We start from the raw sequence: 12881 nt of genomic DNA, 5'->3' as shown, positions 1-12881 counted from the left end.
TGTTGCCATATAGCCTCTGTTACTCCTGGGCCGCATAAGCTCATTGCATTCATTTCATCCAGGTGAACTGCAGCCTCTCCAATCCTAAGGTCTAACGAGTACAGTTTTTCCTCCTGCTGCCTAGTCTTGTCCCGCCGCCACGCCAGCCCCATTTAACACACTGTATTAGATATAATTCTGTTGGCCAGTTACTATTTTCTTATCGGCTAGCTCTGTCTTAATTATTAACCCATTTCTATGTATTTCCACGTGGTCTTCTTACCAGGCAGTGGGGCCGGCATCTTGTCTCCCCAGTCTCTCCATGCTGACTCCTCCTTACTACTTCCTGTTTCCTCCTTGTCTCCCTCCTATCTTCCTTTCCAATTGGCCAACAGTGCTTTATTCATTAACCAGTATGAGAAACATATACAGAATGACATCTCCCATCATTAAGGTGTGCCACAAAGAAAACAATGATGACAGAGCTCTTCAAGTGTGCAGGTGGCCTTGTACACAGGGCTGCAGTGATTCCACTGAACTGCACTGCTCCATGGGTAGAAAGAAAGACTAATTGGGAACTGAACTGCCCAGGCTATTTGAGATGGTGGCAGAAGAACTGAAAGCCAAAAGAGCAAATTTTACATGACATTCAGCAGGGTGGGAGCCCTTTTGCTGATACAAGCTATTTAGATTGACATGACCAGGAGCTAGGTAACCCTTGTCTGAGGTGGTTGACCTTGGAGGACAGATTAAGTAATATTGCTGATGGTTTAATAGAAGTTCCTTTGCTTATCCAGTAACAATTTATCTTTTCACCTGACCAAAGTCTTGTTTTGGATATTGTCACCTGTCACCAGCACTGCCATGGGGGGGACACTCTAGACCTAATACCCCCTTCAACATTATGTATCTTATAGCATCAGTGCTGGCCATGTCTTCTTGTCCTTTCCATTAAGGAGGATTAGGTTTTACACAGATTACAATCATTGCGATTTCCTGAGCCTTCAAATCTCTTCAGTAAGTGGAGGGGTATTGGGCATCTCTGATCTCTGACCTCTTTTCAACAGGCCATCTTATTAAAAATGCTCCAGCCAGTCAATTGAATGGACTTTCGGCACTTTTTTTTTTTTTGAGACAGGGTTTCTTTGTGCAGAGCTTTGTAGCCTGTCCTGGAACTCACTCCGTAGGTCAGGCTCTAACTCACAGAGATCCGCCTGCCTCTGCCTCCCGAGTGTTGGGATTACAGATGTGGGCCACTGCTGCCCGGCTTGGCACACTTTCTAAACTCCCTTATTAAACCTAGAATCCCGTCAGTCTTTCCATATTCAAAAACTCAACCTGATTATGTTCCTTCCACCATTATCCCCCACACCCTTAAGAATCCATTCCCAGACTTCTGCTTGAATGAATTAGCAAACTCACTAAGCTCGTTAGGAGTGTGGCACACCTCGTTGTGGACTTTACTCTCTACCTCCTCTGCACTTCCCTGACATCTCCTTCAGGGAAGGGCATGGCATTCTGTAGACATCATAAGATTGATTCCCCAGGCAGAGTAGGAAAGGGCAATACTGCAGGGGTAGAGGTGGGGAACATCCTCTCCTGAGGGAGATGGCTTCCTCAGGTGAGATAAATCCTTCATAATCTGAGGGTTCAAGTTCTCAGCCTTTGTATGTTCAAGTCCTGACCCCTTCCCATCTCCATCCAAGTTACAGGGTCCATTTCTTAACAGTCAGTGCCCTTGACCATGGATAGCCTCCAAGGCTGAGACTTGAATTTCTGTGTTAAGTCAGCTAATCTTATAATAAGGGTTGTGATTTGATTTCCCACAACTGTGGCTTGGATTCTCTTCCAGGGCACACTTAGACTTTTAGATTGTTCACATGGAGAGTCAGTCAGTCCTTTACTGAGGCCATTCTTTTTTGTGCACTGTATCCTGAGATGCTAGAAATTTGTTAACTGTGTCACTAAGGTCATTCTTTTTCTTTGCCAGTTTAACCAGAGATGCTAGAAGTAACCAACCAGCATCATTGTTTTCCTAGGTTTTTCCACAAATTATCCAAAGTTTTATATATTGAGTCACTAAATCGCTGTTTTTTTCAGTAGGTGAATCAGGATAATCAAATGTATTTATCTGATACGTTCTTCCGATAGTTCACACCATAGATCTTTAAGTCTTTCTATGCTTCTAGGAGAGGTGTCAAATAACTGTACGTATTGGTGAATTGGAAAGCCAATTCCAGGTACTTGAGAATTCATCCTTATAGTTCTGTTTTTCTAGAATCATTCATGGTACCATAATCTATTAGTTTTGCTTCTCTAGAGGAATAGAACTGATAGAATAAGTGTATGTATAACAAATAAATGAGTATAAACACAACAGGAAACCAGGTACCATTTGATGATCAATTTATTAATTTATCAACATAGTGCCATGTATCAGATGCGTGTGCCAGTGACATGTGCCCGTGTGTGGGTGCGCACACACACACACACACACACACACACACACACACACACACACACACAGAGTTTATTTGAATAGTTTCCAGGCTGAGGTCTCACTAGTTCAACAGTGAGTATCCCCAATAGAAAGGCCAAGAATCTAATAGTTACTCAGTCCAGGAAGCTGGATGACCCAGCTCGTTTTCTGTCTGTTTTGGAATCTCAGAGAAATTGGTCCTAATACCAGTGAAAGAGTGCCTCAGCAACAGGATAGATGGACTTCCCAACAAGAGTGAGGGCAAGCAGGCAAAAAGTAAAAGCTGTTTCTTCCATGTCCTTTCATGTGGGCTGCTTGTGTGGCCTGGCATGGGTGGGTCCTCTCACAGCAAATGCTCCTGGCAAGAAAATCCCTCACAGGTGTGCCCAGCTTCGTGGGGGTTTAGTTATTCCAGATGTAGTCAAGATTAGCCACCACAGTTGCATTTTCATAGTGAAGTTAATTTACAGTTAGAGAGTACGACACAGCCATGGATTGCCAAGTGCAGGGTGTGTGTGCAGTCGTGTTGTGAATTATGCTAGGTTCCCATCTCTTATTAAATAAGGATAACTTTTTCTTTGTTGCTTTCTTTAGAACAATGTGTGGTCTGGAGTTTAGTCTAAGAAAATCCTAGAAGTGGTGAAGGCATCAGTGTAAAGATTCCACTAGAGCCAAGATAACTGATAAATGGGTGTTTATGAGGGAACACTTACACAGATAAATATAAAGAACCACTGGGGCACTTCTCTGCCCTTCCTAACGGATCAGCTGACCCAAGAGAAAAAACAAAAAACAAAAAAACACACAAAAGGAAGCCCCACATCAAACTTTTCTCTTCCCATTTCCCTCTGCCTGAAGCCATCCATGCCCAAAGGGGTGTGGCCACCTACAAAGTGGCCAAAGCTTTAGACTCCCGTAGCTACCACTGGTAGTATGAAGTGTTGTCTGTTAGCTTAGGGTGATGCTTAACTCACGCCACTGCATGCTGTCTGTCTCTCTAGATGACACTTCTAGAGGGCAGCATTGCAGTCAGTGGGACCTTTGCATATGTGGCCCAGCAGGCCTGGATCCTCAATGCCACTCTGAGAGACAACATTCTCTTTGGCAAAGAATTTGATGAAGAAAGGTAAGATGGGTTTGGTTTCTGCCATCTTTCCTTTGGCCATGTGTGAGAGAAGGCAGCCCCCATCTTTTCTTTTAAACAAGTCCCTGATTCTCTGTTACTTTGTGTTCTTCAGATACAACTTGGTGCTGAACAGCTGTTGCCTGCGACCTGACTTGGCCATTCTCCCCAACAGCGACCTGACTGAGGTACAAGCCTTCTGCACCTGGCAAGCTGCCATACACTGTTAGCAGGGAGGGCTTTGCAGAATTTTACAAGGACGTGCCAGAATCCCTTCCCAGGAGGGCATCTCCTAGGAAAGACCCACGTAGGAAGTTTTGCTTTCATGAACCATTTGTTAGTAAAGCATTTCTTGATCACAAGAATATCAACACTGCCTGTTTTAGATATTTACATACCTAAATACTAGTGAATGATTATGCCTGAATATGTCATGCAAATAAGCATATCCCATTCAGATTCCAAACAGTTTTTTTTTTTTTTCTCTGTTTAAATAATTTTTAGCAGGGCTTGGTGGTGTATGCCTTTAATCTGAGAACTTGGGAAGAAGAGGCAGGTAGAAGCCAGCCTGGTCTGCATAGCAAGTTCCAAGGCTGTATTGTGAGATGCCTTTGTGAGGTGTATGGGGTGGTGGTGGAAAGAATTGAGTAAATAATTTTTAAACTGCAAGTCAAGCAAGTACATGTTGAGTTTCTTTCCCACATTTCATCTGCCTTCTACTAGATAAGGAGACTCTTAGAATAAATCTGTCTCCTTTGTCCTGAGCAGGCCCTGTGTCTGGTTCTTTGTTGAATTGACTCCAGTTGAACCATCAAATCAGATAGGTTTGGTGATGGTTTAATAGTTCCTGTGTTCTAAAATCTTCACCGCCCCTCAGTGGCTTTAGTATCATTTTGGGAACTTGTTAAAAATGCATGTTGTTGCATTATACTCATGAGCAATCTGTTTTAATAAGCTCTACAGATAATTCTGGTACATACCAAGTTTGGGAACCTCTGATTGATAGCATGTTTTGCTTGGTCTTACCCCTAAGAATAACATTTTTAAAACAAAACAGAAAACTGAGTACCATTTGATGATTGACCTATTCATTTGTTCTTGTGTGTGCCAGTGACATGTGCAGCAGTTGCCTGGTATTGGAACCATAAAGGAATAGGACCGTAGTGTGTGTGTGTGTGCAGAAGAAGCTTAAATAGTTAAGGGGGTAAGAGACCCAGGTAAATTGGCACAAAATAAAAAGAGCCCCTTTCTGTAGATATGAATAAGAAGAGGTTGGAGGGGTTTCCCACAAGAGATGGTACCACAGTCAAGCAGGCACAGTGCAGAAAAAGGCATAATGTCCTCATTGTTTTAAATATCAGGGTTCTTGAAGAGTTTCAGGCAGAGATGAAGGATTTTCAACATTTTGTTTTAGTTTCTGTGGAAGAGAGTGACCTGGGCAGTTCAAAGCCCCATGTGGGTCTGATTGGCACTTAGATGGTTGTGGGATGAGGCTCCTCTGGTCTCTAGGAGAAACATACTGGCATTTTATATAGGCAGGGAATCCAAGAGTCAGTTCAGGTAGGGAGAGGAAATATGACTGGGGTGATTATTAATCTCTGTTCTGGATTTAAGATCAAGGCTTCCCTTTGCTTTTGGGCTCATAGATTGGAGAACGAGGAGCCAACTTGAGTGGTGGACAGCGCCAGAGAATCAGCCTTGCTCGGGCCTTGTATAGTGACAGGAACATCTACATCCTGGATGACCCCCTCAGTGCCTTAGATGCGCACGTAGGCAACCACATCTTCAACAGCGCCATCCGGAAGCATCTTAAGTCTAAGACAGTTCTGTTTGTTACACACCAGCTGCAGGTATGGTACATTCTCCTAGGCTGCTCATGTAGGCTTGGTATAAAGAGGTGGGCTTGGGCCGGGTATCTCTGAGACAGCAAGAGATTACTAGAGCTGTTTTCATGTCCTCAGTAAAAAGCCTCTTGACCAATGTTCTTCAGTTGCCATCAGAATCAGGGGTCCCTGGAACATACCGGGTCTACATGCAGATGAGCAAGTGAAAGGATAGCAACTAGGTGTAGAGTCTGGAATGGCTTAGTCTGGTAAAAAGCATGGTGGTAGCGTCTGTAGGCGAGACAACAGCACAGCTTGCGCTTCCCCTCCATCAGTCCATGAAGGCAGCCGTGTCAGAGATCTCAGCCATCTCAGAGATCTCAGGCTGTTGCTCTCTTAATTGTCAAGTTAAATTCAGGGCCCCATTTCCCCTCTCACTTCAGAAAAACTGTGACTTCTGTGTACTTCTGCATGTAGTGAGAAGATTTGAATTAATTAGTTAATTTGTATGAGACAGAGTCTCACTATATACCCCTGACCTGGCTTTTGCTTTGTACACCAGGCTGGTCTCAGCCACCTCCTCCTCCTCCTGAGTACAGGCTCAACCAGGATTTGAAACTTAATGGGAAGTTTGTGCAGTTCCACCCTCAGAATTCATAAGAAATACTGAGTGGCCTATGTCCTAGGGTGCAGTGAACTAAAGCAGAGGCTGTCCTTCTGAGGATTAGTCCCTCTGTGTGGTGGGAGTCGGGGAGTGGTCTGCTCTGTGCAGTCAGGTCTTGAGCTACTCTGTGCCAGTGATGGTCTAAAACATCTTCATGTCAAATGGGCAGCAATCCATCTCTGGTTGAGACAAACCGAAATTAAGAAAGGCCATTTTCATGTATTTGCATAAATATCAGCAATTCTGTGTTGTCCTTGTGGTTGTCTCCAGTACCTTGTTGATTGTGATGAAGTGATCTTCATGAGAGAGGGCAGCATCACAGAAAGAGGTACCCATGAGGAGCTGATGAATCTAAATGGAGATTATGCTACTATTTTTAATAACTTGCTGCTGGGAGAGACACCCCCAGTTGAGGTAAGCTTTGCCGGCTTTATGTGTCCTGTTTCTACATAGGGGACAGGATGACAGTGAAGCAGGAAGAGCCAGCGCAGATGAGTTCTGTGCCTGCGGTGTCCCCATGACGAGGAGTTGTGCTGTTTCACCTGTGGGCGAGCACTAGAGAGACTGTGTGCTAGTGTGTGTTCTCAACTGGGCTCCTTAAGCTCAGACTAAAGCAGTGTGAGGCTCTCTCTGCATGTACACGTGAACAAGGTGTCGGAAGGGAGTTAAATGCTGCTTATCTTTGGAAATCATTGTGGTATCTTGGATCCGGATTTGGCACTTAGGTGCCTGGTCGGTTAAGTCCTTTAGGTACCGTTCCATTAGACATTTTATTAGAGTTATGTGGCCAGATACGATTCTCTCTCCCTTAGAGAGGAGGAAGCTGAGGCTCAGCCGAGGTGAGCAGCTTCCTGGTGAGGAGGATGTCTTCCCATCTTTCTCTGTATTTGTGCCCGCCCAACTGTGCAGCTCCCAGAGGCCAGCTTTTCATGGCTTCACAAAGGCACTGATCTAGGCTGAGCAGGGCATGTGTAGAGCAGTCCCAGAGGCTGCGCTTCCTTCCTGACAGTGTCCCTGTTTCCTGGGTTCCCGAGAGTGACTTAGGCTGGGGTTCAAGCTACCATATTGTTTTTGAGACTGACACAGAATGAAAGGCCATTGCGGGGACCCGCTTTCATGTCTTAGAGTTTCACTTTAATGATTTCACATAACTGATTTGCTAGGCTGTTTGATAGACTTCCAGCATTCCTGGGATGACCAGTGACTTCCATAGAGACACTCTGATCCAGGTTTCTGCTATGGCTTCTGGGAAGTTTTGTACTCCCCAGATTGTTGCCTCATCACTGTAGAGTTAGAGGGGAAAATCAGAAGGAGAGAAACTAAAATGTGGAATTGTTCAAGGAGCAAAGGGTAGGTAGATACTGAACAGCTAGCCTGTTTAGCTGGGAAGCATCCTTTCCGAATGTCATTTATAGGTCAGCAGGATAGTTCAGTGGGTAATGGTGTTGGCTTTGTAAGCCTGGCCACCTGAGTCAACCCACCAGAACCCACCGAGTTGCCCTCTGACCTGCACATGTACACCATGGCATATATATTCTGACACACACACAGAATATTGACTACTTACAGTTGTGTTAAGTAATATGTAGTATGCTTCCCCCAGTAAGTGACCCACAGATGGTAATATCTTTTTAAACTGTGTTTACTCATGCAGTGCATTAAATATATCCAGAGCCCCAGCTTCTGTTCCAGATACAGCTCTATCTAGACTTCATAGTTTTACATTTTCACCATGTGCTTAGAAAAAATTGGTAAGCCGGCTGGGCATATGTCATGTAAAATTGAATTCAGTGTCCTATATGGAGGAAATTTTCTAAAGATCTAGCAGAAACTTAGAGAACATTAAATGGGTTTAGTTGGTGGTGTTTGTTTTGGTTTGTTTGCAATGCTTATCTATTACCTCTGTGCCCTGTTCTGGGTAGTTCTGGCAGTAGGCACTAAGTAGTGGATAACCCTGTGTGAGAACTCACCCTTGTCTTGGAAGGCCGTCAGTTAGGTATTGCAGGGTAGAGCAGTGTTTTCATGCTCTTACAGGCAATTCTGACCAGATGCTGCAGTGTGATAAGAGAATACTGAGGGCACGTGAGCTTTATTGCAGAGGCATGTAAGTCACCTTCAAAAGGCGTAATGTTTGAACCCACCTGAATAGGGGCATCCATGACTGAGATTGGAATGAGGAGGGGACTTAACCTGGACTAAGATACAGCAGTGAGAATTTGAACTATGGTTAAGGAACGGCATGAAATCAAGTGTAGTTGGAGAGTAGGAGCCATGGGAGCTAGTGAGAGAGACAGGAACTGACAGTTTTAGGGCCAGAATCCTACAGTAGCAAGCAGAGAAGTCTGGGGTTTTCTGTAGTGGCAGTGAGAAATGGTGACATCTCTGGATTTGAGTGAGTATGTGGCTGGTCAGAGACAGACATGGAAGGGACTCTAGTGCTACTTAATCATTGGGACAAATTGGAGAATAGTATTGATTTATATTAGCATATAAATGATATAAGATATATTATATAAGTTATTATTTATTATGTAATAATGTAATTATTATTGATATAATAATAATATTAACAATAACCTAGTTTTGGAGGTTAGGTCTTGAATGGCTTCATGGTGAATAAATGTCAGTGAACTAACAGGCTAGGAATCTGGATCTCTAGAGATTAAAGGGATTGAGTTAGTATAAGAAATTAGTGTAGAGGCCTCTCTCTTTCTCTTGGGCCCGTGGCACTGGCAAGATGGACAAGTGCTGTGGTCTCCGTACTGCCAGGAAGCTCCGATGCCACCGACGGGACCAGAAGTCGCATGATAAACAATACAAGAAAGCCCACTTGGGCACAGCTGTGAAGGTCAACCCTTTCGGAGGTGCCTCTCATGCAAAAGGGATTGTGCTGGAAAAAGTAGGGGTTGAAGCCAAACAGCCAAATTCTGCTATCCGGAAGTGTGTCAGGGTGCAGCTCATCAAGAACGGCAAGAAGATCACAGCTTTCATGCCCAATGATGTCTGCTTGAACTTCATTGAGGAAAATGATGACGTTCTGGTTGCTGGGTTTGGTGGAAAAGGTCATGCTGTAGGTGATAATTCCTGGAGTCCGCTTTAAGGTTGTTAAAGTAGCCAGCGTGTCCCTTTTGGCCCTGTACAAAGGCATGAAGGAGAGGCCAAGATCCTAAATTTCAACAGTGGAAATACAGCAACAAATTTTCATATTCTGAAAAAAAAAAAAAAAAGAAATTAGTGTAGATTATTGTAGGTGACTTTCTTAAGAAAGTAGGTGCCAGGCATGGCATCTGGCCTGTGAAACAGCCACTCACAAAGCTGAGTAGTTCAGAGTTGTTCAGGTTAGTCACAGAAACGTGGAATTAAAAATAAATAAGAACTTGGTTGTGCCTTTAATTTATTTTACTAGCTCAGTGAATGGTTCTTTGGTATGTATCCTGTAGACATTCATCTGAACATCTTATGACTGGAGATATTTTTTTTTTTTTATGTTATTAGATTGATTCAAAAAAAGAAGCTAGTGGTTCACAGAAGAAATCACAAGACAAAGGCCCCAAACAAGGGTCAGTGAAGAAGGAGAAGGCAGCGAAGTCAGAGGAAGGTAAGGACATTTGTTGTCTGTCATTTATCAGGAACAACCTGCCTGGAGATGGATGATGCTCCATGCCATTTCATGTGGCACTTAAGTGAGGGCCCTTGGGTGTGCCCAAACAAGGGAAGTCACATAAACTTTGATCCTTGCCTTTTCTGCAGACAAAGGGTGGAGTCAGTTGTGGATAATTACAGCTGAGTCATCCTGAATGAGCCTTTCTCCTTCTTTTCTTCCTTCCAGTCACCACTATGCTTGAATTCAAATATCAGTTAAAGCTGGGTGTCCAGTGTGCCTCGTCCTCGAAGTCTGCTAGACTGGCATGCTTGTTACTTGGTCCTGGTGCTATTTGCAGAGAAGTTACCAGTGGCAGTTTTCCTACTTGGACTTCTTGTCCAGATCTTGAGTCTTAGAACCTATTTGCTGCAATGTGGGCATTTTCATGTTTGTGAATTTGAAGCACATGTCACATTTGAAATCAGAAGGAAATGTGGTGATCTCTTGGTTGAGTCACCTCCTTACCTAGTAACTGGAATGTTTAGGACAAAAGCCTGGGTTCTGGCAGCACCAATAGACAGTTCAGCCACCAGTTCCAAGTATACCAGGGAAGGACATTTATTCAGCATGGCTACTGTGGGAAGAGGGACTGAGTGACGACAAGTTCACCTTCAAGAGCCTGACATGAGTTTTTTATTACAGAGAGGGAAAACTTAGACTAGTGGTGTGCAGTCCTGGGGTTCTTGCCCACCCTTGTCCTGGTTCTTGAGGGGACCTGTCTGGTTTTTACACCATGGTCACTTCAGGTCCATGGTACAGCCCTGCTTGTATGGGTAATTACCCTCCTGGGTGTGAGGTTTTGTTCTTCCTGGAATCCAACGGTTTGGGGTCATTCAGAGATTCACCAGTCTGACCAAGAATAATTCTTAACAAAGAGGCATTTTATTTAGATACTCACCATCTAGGGCTACATCTGGAACTCAAGATGCCAAGGATGTAGCATCAACTCACAAAGAATCATAGGTTTATAAAGGCAAAGAAACACAGGGTTACATTTCACTTGTGTGCAGGCATACATCCTGCAATCAGAAGGTTGCATTCTGTTTAAGTGCAGGCACAAGCCCTTAGCAAGCACAAGCCCTTAGCAAGCACAAGTCCTTAGCAGGCACATGTCTTGCATGTATGTGTCCTGGTTATCTTGAACAAGCAGCTTTGTTTACAGAAGCAGAAGCAGTGATTAACATTATGACCATTCTTTTGCATAAATTGTCTTGCATAAACAACAGTTCCATTAAAATTGTACAAGACAAGGATGGCCCTTAACATTCCAGGAAGCATCTGTCTTTGACCCAGGGAAGCTTTTAGGTTAGAGTCAATTTTTGTTTCATAGTCTTCTTGAGCACAGTAATTTAAACTTAAAGCATAATATTAGCTATCAATGGAGGTTTAAGAAAACGGCCTAATCTTGGTGCCTTCAGCCTTGAGGAGGAATGAAATAGGTTTTGCTATTGCATTTAGTACATGCTCCTATGTTTCATCGGCCTGTCCCCCACACTGTGACACTATCTTCAGTGAGGTTCTGAAAGGATATATGTGGCTTTATCTTGTAGATTGTGCTGAAGAAATGTTCAGTGAGTGAGTGTTTTATGCTGAAGAAATGTTCAGTGAGTGAGTGTTTTGATAGAGAGGAGGTAATTTTTTTTTTCTTGAAACAGGGTTTCTCTGTGTAGCCTTGGCTGTCCTGGCGCTCACTTTGTACATCAGACTGGCCTCCAATTCAGAGATCTGCCTGCCTCCACCTCCCAAGTGCTGGGACTAAAGGTGGGCACAACCATGTCCAGCCAAAGAGGATGTAATTCTAATCTTTGAGGCTATGGTTTCTGTTATTCTGCTGCTGTGTCTATGACTTAGTTTAAAAGGGAAATATCCCACATAAGTGAAAGGAATAGAGTCAACTGGGGACAGTGCCAAACCATAGGTTCTGAAAATCTCTGCATCAGTGTGCTCTGACATTTATAGAAAGAAGTTTAGAGTAGAAAACAATGTAATTGGCTGTAATTTACCCAATTCCCTCATTTGGCTATAGCTCGGCTAGCTAGCCAATTAGGTTTTCCAAAGCTGGTTTTTGTGACTGAACTCGGATAGATGAGTTGTTTGGGCCAAGTGTAGTGCCTCATCCACGCCTACCGCTCCCTACAGTTTTACTGTCTTCTAAGGCCATGTTTCTTTCTCTCTTTCCCAGGACAACTTGTGCAGATGGAAGACAAAGGGCAAGGCTCGGTGCCTTGGTCAGTCTATGGTGTCTATATCCAGGCAGCAGGGGGACCGTTGGCTTTCCTGGTCATCATGGCCCTCTTCATGCTGAATGTGGGCAGCACTGCCTTCAGCACTTGGTGGCTGAGCTACTGGATCAAGCAAGGCAGTGGGGTGAGGTGACTGGCTGCTGAATGCTCTGTCTGATGATGTGGTCCTGTCTCCCTAGTCCTTGGCTGCTCTTGGGGAACTCCTGTAGTTTTCACTAAAAAGAGCACTAGAAGCATCATGGGACAACCCAGTAATACGTGTAACTTTGTTTTGTGTATCAGTTAAAAGATAATTTAAGGGAGAGAAAGCAATGAGCAGGGATGCTCCCAAATGGGAAGAAGGGTGCTTAATGTAGTCTCACAGAATAAAAAAAGTCCCTGACCACTTGTGTAGAGCAAGTAGGTTCTTTGTGTTCACCCACTAATAAAAGGAGAAGTGGGTAGCATGGTTGCCTTGTGTTTGCCATGACCAGGTCCTAGGTCTTTGCCTGTGTTTTTCTCCTTGAGCTCAAAGTGACCTAGGTGTTTCAGGAATCTCACCCCATGGTACCTTACCTCCAAACAGAACACCACGGTATTTCAAGGAAACAGGAGCTATGTGAGTGACAGCATGAAGGACAATCCCTTCATGCAGTACTATGCCAGCATCTACGCCCTCTCCATGGCAGTCATGCTGATCTTGAAAGCCGTTCGAGGAGTTGTCTTTGTCAAGGTATACCAGTGGGTGGGTGGTGGTGTACCTCTTTCCCCAGATCATTTGAAAGGCTTGGTGAGGCATGTGTGCAGTTGGGTGGCCCTGATAAAACAACTTGGACCCTGTTAGTCTTGGGCTTTTCCTGTTAGTCACCTGTGGCTTCTGACCACACTTCTCTGGTGTTGGGAATGGGCATCCTGCATGAGTAGAAATTGAAATTGGGCCTTCCTTGA

The 12881-nt window shown here is 44.1% G+C and overlaps 1 protein-coding gene and 1 pseudogene across 3 annotated transcripts in view; both read left to right on the top strand.

Moving 5' to 3' along the window:
- Positions 1-12881, top strand: part of Abcc5 (ATP binding cassette subfamily C member 5) — an 85992-nt gene that overhangs the window by 45562 nt on the left and 27549 nt on the right. For all 3 annotated transcript variants that reach the window (XM_051191141.1, XM_051191143.1, XM_051191142.1), the window contains 7 exons: positions 3460-3584; positions 3697-3769; positions 5228-5431; positions 6339-6482; positions 9564-9666; positions 11894-12078; positions 12520-12666. In XM_051191141.1, coding sequence (XP_051047098.1) covers positions 3460-3584; positions 3697-3769; positions 5228-5431; positions 6339-6482; positions 9564-9666; positions 11894-12078; positions 12520-12666 — 981 coding nt within the window. The remainder of the gene's footprint in view (positions 1-3459; positions 3585-3696; positions 3770-5227; positions 5432-6338; positions 6483-9563; positions 9667-11893; positions 12079-12519; positions 12667-12881) is intronic.
- Positions 8806-9252, top strand: LOC127226964 (40S ribosomal protein S23-like; annotated as a pseudogene).

This window comes from Phodopus roborovskii, unplaced genomic scaffold, assembly GCF_943737965.1.
Source record: "Phodopus roborovskii unplaced genomic scaffold, PHOROB, whole genome shotgun sequence".
Lineage (NCBI taxonomy): Eukaryota > Metazoa > Chordata > Mammalia > Rodentia > Cricetidae > Phodopus > Phodopus roborovskii.
Note: the sequence above shows the minus strand (reverse complement) of the source record. Positions and strands in the feature narration are given on the sequence as shown.